The 12744-nt window shown below is 41.5% G+C and overlaps 1 protein-coding gene across 6 annotated transcripts in view; it reads left to right on the top strand.

The window, feature by feature from the left end:
* The window catches only part of Nhe2 (Na[+]/H[+] hydrogen exchanger 2), a 35943-nt gene that overhangs the window by 16136 nt on the left and 7063 nt on the right, over positions 1–12744 (top strand). For 5 of the 6 annotated variants that reach the window (XR_013009122.1, XM_076425560.1, XM_076425561.1 and 2 more), the window contains 9 exons: positions 1828–2030; positions 6776–6865; positions 7375–7445; positions 8139–8354; positions 9719–9854; positions 10522–10734; positions 11300–11369; positions 11474–11578; positions 11850–11951. Coding sequence is in view for 5 of the 6 variants with exons in the window: in XM_076425560.1 (XP_076281675.1) it covers positions 1828–2030; positions 6776–6865; positions 7375–7445; positions 8139–8354; positions 9719–9854; positions 10522–10734; positions 11300–11369; positions 11474–11578; positions 11850–11951 (1206 nt within the window). In the remaining variant the exon portion in view is untranslated. The remainder of the gene's footprint in view (positions 1–1827; positions 2031–6775; positions 6866–7374; positions 7446–8138; positions 8355–9718; positions 9855–10521; positions 10735–11299; positions 11370–11473; positions 11579–11849; positions 11952–12744) is intronic. The other variant, XM_076425562.1, reaches the window with a different exon arrangement.

Genomic DNA, 12744 nt, shown 5'->3' with positions numbered 1-12744 from the left:
TGCCAAGAATATCGTTTCTTATAGTCGGATCTTCTAGCCGCCGACAAGGACGGCTAGCAGCAATAGTTCGAGGAGGACCGTCTTTGGCACGGGGTCGGAGAGTGGGACATGTTTTATGCATTTTCGAACGATTTTCGGGCAAATTTTCCGCCAAGATTCACTGTGGGAGGAGCGAATATAGAGTTTATTCGAAGAGGATCGACTGAGCCCGACTATAATATATTAGCTTATCGGCATGCAATATATACGCAATGTCTTCGGATTAATATAAAAACTTGTTTTTAGAGCAGCCCGTCGACTGCGGTTATTGCCAACGGGGAACTCGCGAGGGAGTTTGGATCTTATTCGGTATAATGCGATTCTAAAGACGTTTTTTATCGTTTTTATAAACGTGTCATAAGCATTTATGAGATACAGAAGAGGCTGGATAATAATTATGGTACATTCTACTATATTCTGTTGTATTCTGGTGTGTTCATGTACATTCTAGTATATGTATTCTGGTATATTCTGGTATATTCTATTGGGTCGAGGAATAAGTTCGTATTGTTTTGTTTTCTTTTATTCTACAACGATTTTTTTGTTCTTTGGCAAAGTGTTGTACATCAATCGGAAGAGCTCTCTTTCTGCACTACAAAACTGTGATAATCGTTGTTTTGGGCGAAAATCAACATTTTCGACACATGTTGAGAAGCAATTTGAAGGCGATTTTCTTCGTTGTTTTCGGTGAGCTCGTGAGACACCCAAGCTCCCAATTTTTCGACAAATACCATCGAACGAAGATGGTTGAGAATCGTCTTATGATCGCAGTTCATTTTTTCCGGTAATTGTTTTTGACCTCGATGAAAGCGAAGAAAAGCAGGTGTCGCAAATGTTCATTTGTTGCCTCCTGGATATTCCATTTCTAAGCCTGAAAAATAATAAAAAATGAAATTATTCAAAACAACGATTATCACAGTTTTGTAGAGCAGAAAGAGAGCTCTTTCGATTGATGTACAACACTTTGCCAAAGAACAAAAAAATCGTAGAATAAAAGCAAACATAAAACGCTACGAACTTATTCCCCAACCCAATAGTATATTTTGGTAATCTCTATTATATTCTGGCATATTCTGGTATATTCTGATATTTTCTAGTATATTCTAATATATTCTACTATATTCTGGTACATTCTCTGGTATATTCTAGTATATTTTGGTAAACTCTGTTATATTCTGGCATATTCTGGTATATTCCGATATTTTCTAGGACATTCTGATATATTCTGGTACATTCTGGTGTATTCTAGCATATTTTGGTAAATTCTGGTATAGGTTTCGGTGCCGCGAAACGAAACGTTTGATATATTAAAAGGAGAGATTAATATGATCTAATCCATGTCACTGTCACGGGCGCGCGCCGAAACGGGACGAGGCTGGTATTCTAAGTTTTCCTCGGGAAATTCGTTGAACGTTTTCCGTCGCTGGTATTCAGAGTTGTACGTACCGAAACGACGACCGGTATCGGGACACAGAACGGTTTTGGTCAGCGAGGTAGGAGAACAAAGGGACAAAAGATCCTCTGCTTCGCTATTCAAGGCGTTTCGGCGTCTCTTAAGTTACGAAATCTCGGGAGACTTAAAAGGATTCGTCCCTCCTTCCGCAACCATCAGTTCGCATCGCGGATTACTGTCACTGGCTTACGGCTTCTCGATTCTACTGACAGTTTACCGGTAAATTGTCCGGCGCGACGCCGACATCGACGACGGTGGGATTTAAAAATTCACGAAGGCCACGTCATCGGCTAAACGGGGCCAACCCTAACGAAAATCATTAACCGGTGTTACAGGCGTGATCGTGCTGTCGGCCGTGGCGAACCAGTTCCGTTTGCACAAACTCGAGAAGGTGGAGAAATTCGTGATGTCCTATGGCGGTTTACGGGGCGCCGTCGCTTTCGCTCTGGTGCTCCTGATCGACCCAAGGAACGTGCCCCTGCAGCCAATGTTCGTCACCACCACCATCGCTGTCATCTACTTCACCGTGTTCATTCAGGTAACCGAACTTTTCGCTTCTGACAGAGATAACAGGGGAGGCACCCCGCGGAAGAACAAATATTGTAGCATTATCTCAGCAAACAGCCGGTGTCGCGTTTCCCAAGCTGTCCAGCTGCTAGCTATGGTTATATGTACTAGGGACACCGTAGGGTTAAAGATATGAACTCCCCTGTCACACGATTTCGACCCACGCCACCGACAAAAACCTCTTAACCCTTACTCCTCCCCTATACTTTCGGGTAAAAATTGTTTTATGTCCTCCACAGATTTTTATGAACGTCTGAAGAAAAACAAATTGATGTTCGAGATTACAACTAGATAGCGGATTTGATGGATTTATGAGAAAAATAAGTTGATATGATTTAAGACAGTAAAGTCATTAGGAGAATTGAAAACAACACTGTTGCATTATTTTCAACCTATTAAACATATTGATGGTAAAATTTTAAGAAAGTGGAACGAAGTATAATCCTATTTTTGAATGGGAGCAGCCTTTGTAGATGCAAAACAAATGAAAATTGTAGAAAATTCTATCGTATTTTATATTCTAGCCTTTTTTGAGCATTTTCATAAGCCATAAATGCATAAAGATCCGCAGTTTACATATTACGCAAGGAAATAAATTTCTATGTCATTTCAGTTTGTTGTGAATCGCATAGAACATTTTTATTTAGCGTAAACTTCTTTGTCTTTAATCACTTTATGAAAGAAAATGTACATCAATTGCATGTCTGCCTTAGGGAACTGATTCGTTGGAATAAGATGAAGCAATATAAGAAAATCAATAGTTAATGTTGTTAATGGAGGTGGATCATACAGTTCTGTGCTCCGTTATTTCAAGATCCCGGCTAGTTAATACAATTTTAAATTCATTACCCTAATGCTTCCAGTTACGAAGGATCATCTCGCATTTCTGCTTGAATTGCCGAACTAAATTCACAAATGATATTATTTATTGATTTAATAGAGAGTAAAGATCCGAATGTTTTTGTTTTCTATGTCCACACGACTGTCGACGAGAAGGGGATTCCTATCGAGAATAATTTCCCTTTTGAAAACACTCATAACGCCTCTGCGGAGCGTTAAATGTCGGTATTACAAATTATAATGATCGAATTAGAATATCAACACATAGAGCCGACGGAGCGCTAGCGAACTAAATGCGTTCGAGAGAATAATAGAGGCTGTGCTCGAAGTAACTGCCCGAAAATTTCCGAGCACGAATGTAGGTACACAGAAGAATAACGATAAAGGTTGTTCGATTTAAAGAGGGTACTATAATAGCAGGAAAATCCCTTTTTCTCTAAATCAACATCCCCCGAAGTGTGGCACTCGGCGCTCCGCGGCGCTGGGGTTGCACAGGGGCAAACTTTCAGAAATGTTGATTTAGACCCGGGAACCATTCAATAAAACCGGCCGAATTGACTGTTATTAAATTTTCGATCCGTCACAGTGAAATCCGCTATCGCTCACCGGGAGATTGTCCCCGCTGCTTCATTCCTAAAACTGGAGTTTCGCATCTCTAAATTCTCGCATTTTTCAAATTCCAAAATTTTCAAATATTCAAACAGAAAACTTGAAAATGCTGGTCACGACGATAGCATTATTCACGTCGGAAACCAACATTTTTTAAGATATTCGATAATGCTTTTGCAGCTCATCGCAACGTCTCGACATTTTGATTTTCAGAATATGTTGAATTGATACAGATCTACGAAACGTGTGTATTCTAAATTATCTTAAACCGAAATAAATCTAATGAATAGACTGCGGATTTTATGCATTTATAACAAAAATGGACACGTATATTTTAAAGCAGTGGACATGTTAAAAATATTTAAGGACACCAATGTATTAGTTTCGGCTTAATAGGATGATTAAAAGAAGGATACAATTTTTATTTGGCTCCTGTGTCCTGCAATCGATACGAACATTTTTTATTTTGCATAAAGATCCGCAGTCTACTAATAAATAAATTTTTATTGAACAAAAGTTTTCAGACTGTAAGTACCATATGCGTTTAATGAAAAGTTAATTTAACGATACATTAAATGTAGAACTTCTCGAAACAACGTAGGCAAGAGGTCTCAATTATCTTCTAATCTGAGAACTCTCCAATTATTGGCTCCCGTAATTTCGCAATCTTCAAATAATTAAACGTTGTCATCCCGGTGCTCGCTCGCCCGGAACGCCCAAAGTTTCCAGGTCAGGAGCTGCCAAATTTTGACAGGAATTAATGTTCTATTAGGTAGTAGAACGTGGCTCCTCTCGAAGTTTTCTGAAATTTATTATCTATCGTTGCGCGGCGGAGCTATAACTCCGGGGCTTTTCGATTAGATTCCGCCTGGCAGGAGCAGCCGAGCAACATTTTGCATGGGGCGGTCTCTGTCTAAGGAAAGAATGCACCGTTACCGCAATTTGTACGGTTACACGTTTTTCCCCCATGCGTTGGCGCAGCGACTTTTATTACCGGGCTCAGTCATTTTAGCATCATAGACAACCAGATGGGAGGGGATAAACTCGACCTCGGGCATAGGCTTTTATGGGGATACGGAACACGGTCTAGTGGCCGCAAGTATATCTCCCCGTGATATTAACGCCGGATACAACCGACGCGAAAGATTCTTTTCTTCTTTTATACGCGAGGCCGTCGTATACAACAGGTCCGAGGGGATAGACGTTCGCCGTTAGCCATCCTGGAAAAGCAAAAACGGCGCATCTCTCCGTACACTTTCCTTCTGCACGCCCACTCAACTCTATACAGACAAAATGATCCGCTTTTAATTCTCCAGGAGGTTCCTCCGCCAGGAATTAAAAGCGGTCTAAAATAAGAGCGAATCAAATACAAATGCAATTAGATTGCGAAAGGTTAAGCGTCACGGGGAGGGTATAGAGCGGTCGGTGGAATGGAATAAAACACCCCTCCGCCTGCTTTCATCCTGAAGGCGCGTCCTGTTTGCGATTGGAGTGGGACCAACTCCGTGGTTCCATTAGTTCTAAAAACACCATCGACTTTGTCGGCCAGTCGATCGGAAACTCGATATCGATGGCGGCATTCGGTGCACACCGCTCGCGACAACCGCCTAGCTCGATCCTGCATAAATTATTCGCTAAAGAGCAGCTCGGCGATTCTTTTTTGGTTGCGGAGCTTCGTATTACCACGATAACAGTGCACGGTAATGTGTAGATTCTATGCACACGCGCGTGCACGTGCCACAGGAGCTTTCAACATTTATTTTAATATCCCTTGACTGCTCGGGGACACGCGTCTTTAGAATCATTTCCTCAGCCTTGCTCAACGAAATTTCATTTCTCCGACGCGGTACCTGCCGCCCTGCCAGAGCTCTCGCACTTACCTTTACATTCGTAAGTATTTAATGGTCGATTATTCATGTTCAATTATACGAGTACAACCTCGCTTTTCTGCGGTGCTTTCGTCTTATCTTCTGCTTGAATTGTTACTACGTTGGATGACCAACTATTTACTTTATTCTAAACAGTGACTAAGACGTTTTCGACAGTGTACCTCGACCGGTCACTACCCTTAGTCGCAAAAAAATCTACGCTACGACACATCATTGTAGTCATCTACACTCCCTCTCTCTTTAACCCCTTGCCCTACGATTTATTTTGCGGTTTCAAAATAAACTAGATTTCAAAATAAGGAGAAAGATATATAAATTTTGTATGCCTATACACAGTTACTCGAATTAATATTCGAGACGATAACTTTTTTAGTATTCTACTATACGATTTGAACTTTTTTGGAAAGCTGGAGCAATTAGTTTACTACAGGATGTGAAAAGAAATTTTTTCAAAAATTGCAATTGGTCGGAATTGTTGAAAAAATACTAAAAGTTGCATTTTACAACTTTTTATGTGGGCCCATATTGAAAATTCAGAAAATACGTTTTGTAGATCTGTGTGAATTAAACATATTCTGAAAATTTATCAAAATCGGTCGACGTTACAATGAGCTACAAACGTTTAAAGTTTAAAGTTGGTAAAAATTGCAGATTCTTATGGTTTTCGGCCTATATCTAAGAATTTTTACATCTTTCAATGCCTGTCGAAACTTTCACAGTGCATATAATTGACACGGGTACAAAACGTACTTTTTCAGTTTTCAATATAGGCCCACATAAAAAAGTTGTAAAATGCAACTTTTAGTATTTTTTCTACAATTCCAATCACAATTGCTATTTTTGAAAAAAATCTCTTTTCACATCCTGTAATAAACTAATTGCTCTAGCTTCCCAAAAATATTCAAATCGTATAGCACGATATTAAAAAAGTTATCGTCTTTTTTAGAACGTCCGAATATTAATTTGAGTAACTGTATGGGCATACAATAGCTGTATACTAACAAAACCAAAATAGAGAAGCCTCGTTTCTACCATAAACGCATAAAATCCACAGTCACAGTGCATTGTCGTGGAGCAGCCTCCGCTATCGCAACACTAAAAAAATAGAGACAAACGAACGTGGTGAAACAATAAAATTATATGGCACCGAGAGGGGTTCAAATTACATAGTACCGGCGTAACTTCATAAATCGGGTTACAGGTATGTCTGTAAAAAAGTAAGTCTGGGAACTTCTCGAGCATGTATATCCCGAAGTTCCGAAGTTGCTCGCCCACGTAGCGCGTCGCAGCTGTTCAAATAAAGCGGTCGCTGTCAATGAACTGCAAGTAGCGAACCGTGGTACGAAAACTGACCAGCCATACCGTTTTCTTTTCTCAGGGTATCACGATCAAGCCGCTGGTGAAGATCCTGAACGTGAAGAGAGCCGAGAGGAAGAAGCCGACGATGAACGAGAGGATTCACGAAAGGGTGCGTCGCGTGTTCTCCTTCTTTCTCCTTTTTTTTTACAAAACAATTCGTTCTACTGGAACGGGGGATCGATCGGTTAATAAAAATACTAGATGAAGGAAGGAGGGGGTATGCGAGGAGCTCGGCCGCGTTATAAATTATAGACAGGCGGCTGCCGGCGCATTCTCGTGTCGTTAATGTAAATATTGAAAAAGAATAGCCGGGCCGCGATACAGGGGAATCAATAATCGTTGGCCGTCCGCGTGTGCACCGAGGATCGCATTGATTTTCATGCGTCCCGGCCCCCGCGGCCCCCGGTTCGCAAATGAACGTGTCAAAACAAGAACAATGGCTCGGTAAATTAACCGAGTCGTTTCGTGGTTGATACTCTTAGCATATATCACGCCAGATAACGGATATAATAAGCGACCACGGTCTGCCCTGCACCGTTCGCCGGTCGTGCGAGAGAAAAAGAAAGATACGCGAAAACCGCTGCAGAGTGAAAGAGGAAATGACGTTTCTGTTTTCAGTTATTGGATCACGTTATGGCCGCAATGGAGGACATTTTGGGGAAGCACGGCAACTACCACGTCCGAGACAAGTATATAGCTCTTCTGCGTTCTAACGAATACTTAATCGCGGAACAGCGAGAAATCGTTGCAAACCGGTAACAGGTAACGCCGAGCTGTGTGACAGGTACCGATTAGTGCAACAAGCAAGCTTCTGTGCGAGTTCAAAAATTGAATGAAGCAGAATTTTGCTTCTCGGCGACACCTGGTGGAACCGTTTGTGTCCTCGTTGTTACACTTCGAGGCGTTGCATTACACGGTGGTTCAGCAACGCTGTTTCAGCAGTTCGAGAGTCGAAGTACCCAAACCAAGAAACCGAACGAAATTCGTTCCGGAAGAAATGGCTTCTCATATACAGATAATATTTAGCCTTGCGTAATCAATTTGATTCGTCTAAGATTTCATTTAACCAGTTAACTGCGTTCGGCGTGTATACACGTCAATCCAAATCTCTATTGCGGTGCAATAACAATAACCTTTTCAAGAATGAATTGTTAACTTTTTATCAAATAAAAATATAATCTTTCCTTGTTTTTCGCAAAATTTACGATAGGACCATTTAAATTCCGCAGTTAAGAGGTTAAAATTTCCTTATTCTTTTACAATTTCTTATTTGAAACTATGAAGAGCAAGCTGTGTTGATTCCGAGCTGCTGAACCCTCATTTGCCGCCAGCGCGCGCTGCGTCGAGCCTCGTTATTTTCTGGCATTGTCATGTTTTTCCAGGTTCAAACGGTTCGATAACAAGTTCATTCGACCTTATTTGGTGCGGGATCATTACGGCGCGGAGCCGAAAATATTGGAAACGTACTCGAAGCTCGCGATGAAAGACGCGCTGGATTACATTAGGAGGAACGCGTCCACGATTGGTAATATCAGCGGAACGGAGAGCATGTCCGCGATATTCCGGAACTATAGCCACACGGGACACTTCAATGGAAGGTATGATTTCTCCTTTTTCGCTCTTCCCGACTTCATTCCCGACCAACCTCTCGCCCCCTCACCGTCATCCTCATTCGTGTTCCCGGTTACGATTCAATACGTACCGAACAAGAAGTTATCTCGTTCATACTTGACCTGCTTATTTTCACAATAACAAATGCTCGCGGAGCACATTCCTTTGAAACAACAGGTGCGCTACCAGCACGCTCCGAAGCAGAACAATATTAATTATGACGAAGATTTTAATCAACGGGCTAGGACTGACCGGAGTTTAATCGGATACAGGATGAGTCACCGCGGATTTTATGCATTTAAGACAAGAATGGGTAGGTGTCAATTTTAAACATTCAAAACATTAGACGAACTTAAAAATACCTTTATATTACTCTCAACCTATTGAACATATTAAAAGAGAAAATCAACGGTTTGTTGCAATTCAGATGAAAAATGTTTATTTTGCCTAAAGATCCGCTGTCTAGTGGTCAGCTTAGAGTACTCTGTTGCTAGTGGTTCGGTCGGACATTTTTTTCGTTGAAATAACATGGTCCAAGAGGAGCTTCAACATGGTTGTACCAAAGTGTAGACAGCGGATCTTTATGGAAAATATAAATTTTCCATCTAGGTTGCAACAAACTGCAGTGAAATAGAAAATAATGTAACAGTATTTTGATATTCTTCTAATGTTTTTACTGTTTCAAATTACACCTACCCATTTTTTGTTATAAACGCATAAAATTCTCTGTCTATTGATCACGCTTCAATAATAATGTATTATTGAATAATAGTGTATCTAACGTGTGACGAGTGAAGATGTGCTTTTCATCAGTGTGGAAGCACGAAATTCTAATGTTGCTCTTTTACGTTCACTTTGAATAATTCCGTCGTGATCTTGAAGTTTCGTAGTGGAACTGAAAGCGTTGAAATTTCCTCCAAAAATTTAGAGGAGAGGTTAAAAAATTATACAAGATCATAATGGGCGCAATAATTTTGCGAGGGTGGACCGCGAAGGAAAGCCGAGGAGGAGCGTGCGTTTAATTTTCTGAGTCACCGCGGTTTGTCAATTATTGATCAGCCATGTGCTCCGTTGTCGCATCGAAGAAAGGTCCTAACCACGTTATCTCGAGAACCGTCACGTCGAATAAGCCCAGCATCACTGTCCGGGACGTTGATGGCTCCGAAAGTAGTTTAGGGCTGGAAAGTAGAAGTGACTCAGAGACCCGGGTGTACACGTTGCGCGGGAATCGTAGCCGGAGATAAGTCTCTGCATTGTATCTCGATTGAACGGCGAACCCTCCTCGAGGCACGGTATCGATCTTGAAGTGGCAGCCCGTCATAAAATGCAGTCTCATTCTTTCTCCTTCCAGTCCAAGCTGCAGCCAGCTCGAAGCGGGCTGGAATATTGATCCTCAAGAGGTGGAGTACAACCCTTCCAAGAAGGACCTGACCGACGCCAGGATCCACCATCTATTGGCCGAGGAACTTTGCAAGCCTTACAAGAGGGTAAGACACCCTCCTTGCTGACGACCGATTTACATATATGCTCGCGGCCCTGAAAACTTTGCTGACGGGGGGCATGTTTAGGGGACGACGCTGAAAAATTTCAACCCTCCCCCGTCGTCCTCTCGACTCGTGTCGCGTATTCATAAAAAAAAAGGAAATGAAAGGATACGAGCGACGCGAGTTTCAACCCTCTGCCTCGGGGATGCAAATCGCGTCTGCTAGCCGGGAATTTTCAACTGTCAATATTCGCCAGAGGCTAGAGAGAGTGATAGAGAGGAACCATCGAAATGATCGAGAGCGAAAGTTTCATGATATTGATTGTTCGAAACGAGCCGAGCGAGATTGACAATTGAGAGTTCCTCGGCGGATCTTCACCGCTTTCGCTTGCACTAAGGAGCAAAGGAAGCAACCCTCGAGTTCCAAACGTTCCTTCTTTACCCTTTGTTACCGCTTCTACAGGGTGATTCTCAAGTAAGTGGCTGAACTTTTGGGTGCTCGTTCGTGAGAGCGAAAGGGAGAAAGAAAGAAAGAAAGAAAGTGAGAGGGAGAGAGAGAGAGAGGGCGAAAAAATAAAAATAAAAACATATAAGAATTGTAGTTGGTACGGTGTTGTGAATGAGTATCTCGCAAGAACCATGCACTCCTAAAGTTTAGCTACCTATTTCAGAACCGCTATATAAAAATAAAGAAAAAGGGGGATGGAAACAAGTTCCTGAGTGATGAAATAAAATTCTCCCAGCATCGACGGCTGAGCTACAGCCGACACGCGGTCAACGATCGCGATCTATCGACCCAAGTCAATTACAAAATGCACATGAACATACGACGGATGGTGGGTGAGCACAAGCATCGTCACAAGCGCAGTAAGAAGTTGCTCAAAGTGAGTACTAAAACGCTATTTCATCGTGGACGTTCTGCTTTGGCCGAATACCGACGCTGTTTCAGTAAATTCTTTACAGAAGAACTTTCGACTTCTTTGCAGACACAATTTTTCTTTTCGAATCTATCACTAGGATAGTTTCTGCGACATTTTTTGAAGCAGTAGCGAGAATCGAATTCGATTAGTAATTCATTTTGTGCCCATTGATTATGGACGTGGTCTAAGTGAAAATTTCAAAAGAATAATAATAATTTTTACGCTTGTTATTTCAACATTATACGGAATTCATTTAGTGTTAACATCCTCTTCCTTGAAATATCTCGAAACAAGAAATATATCATTTAGACCACTTTCATAATTACGGGCACAATTACTCTAATTTTCATTTGAAGTTACTGCTGCATGTTTCATAATTTTAATCGTAGACGCGCAAAATCCGCAGTCTGGTAATTGAAATTCAAAGAGGATTTCAGCCAGCATAGGCGTATTCTTTTCGTTAGCCACGGCAGTGTCTTATTCCTATCTGAATCAGCCGGCCCGCAATTAAAACTTCCGTTTCTTGTAGGACGGCAAGCAGAATCACGTGAGTTTCCCGGAGTTCCAGCAGAACGGCTCGACGAAGTTGTTCACCCAGGGTAAGTTACGGAAAGACTATTGATGCTCGTTCGCAGCGGCAAAAAATAGATGGGGCCCTGCATGGAAGTTCTCGTTTGAATACGTGAATCTGAATTCGTCGCAGATTACATCAACGGCGTGCTGTGCGAGCTGGAGAACGGGGATACCTCGAAGCCGTCCAGCAAAGAGGACTGGGAATCCGCGATAACTTTCACGGCTCGTACTTCCGGTAAGAATTCGATATTTTTCCCTCCCTCTCTCTCTCTCTCTCTCTCTCTTTATCTCGCATCCTGTACCCTCATCGGGCTGATACGGTCCGAAGTTCCATGTCTCATTAGAGCGACGAAGTTCCCGACGAATTTTACTCGGTTCCTTTGAGGAATCAGTTCCACCATGATTAGTCCCGTACTCGTTAAAGTCTTCTTTCAATGAGCGGAGAGTTAGGGAACTAATTACCTCGGCGATTCACCGGCAAATAACTTATCGCCTGATTTCCATAGACTCGTCCAACGTGAACGCCGATCACCAACATGGCATCACCACGACTACCTCGATGGACACCATTAGCACAGAGGACCCGGACATGAAGCTTGGATCCGATGGTACAATTACTTTTATCAGTAGATGCTCTCTCCCCTTCTCGTACTTTCTTCCCCCTTTCATTGAATTATCCAGTATTCAGATCTTGAATTATAGTTTCCAAACTGCAAACCCCTGACAAAAATGTTCGATCTGTATAAGATACAGATTGAGAAAAATCGTGATATTGATTTAAACAAGCATTCTATTTAGATATTTTCAGCCAGGGGTGGTATACTAAAACTTATTATTAACTGGTGATGCTTGATCACATATACCGTCCGATTCACGAGAAACAGGCCATCTAAATAGCTCCGTTAGGCTTGAAGATAGAAGAAAATGTTAAAAGTTGTACTGTTAAAGGAGACCAATATGGTAATAGGAAAAAATATTCTTATTGTTGTCGGTTTCAAGCTCTTTTGAAGGTCATCGATGATTTTTAAATAGCACAGAATTTCGAACATTCCATTGAATTCCAATAAGCTGATTGCACATTTTTGAGGTTATTATTGCTTTATCATAAATTTTTCTCGTTCAAGGTTATTTGAAGGTCATAGTGTAACAGTAGAACTTTGCTCTACTGTTTCTCGCCTGTTTCTCGTGAATCACCCGGTGTAGCTGCACATATACACAGGTGGCGAAGAGAGTTTTTTAGATTACTGATGATGAAATAAATTAATAGAAATAACGATCGTTAATAAAATAAGCAAAAGAGGTTTTTTAAGTGACAAGGTAGGTGTCCTATATCTGCCCTATGCATCCGGAGGTTAAGTATTACGTACAACAATACGAATATAATTTTCACTAAACATTTTC

The sequence above is a fragment of the Lasioglossum baleicum genome, chromosome 6, assembly GCF_051020765.1.
Source record: "Lasioglossum baleicum chromosome 6, iyLasBale1, whole genome shotgun sequence".
Classification (NCBI taxonomy): domain Eukaryota; kingdom Metazoa; phylum Arthropoda; class Insecta; order Hymenoptera; family Halictidae; genus Lasioglossum; species Lasioglossum baleicum.
This window is presented reverse-complemented; position numbering and strand designations above follow the sequence as displayed.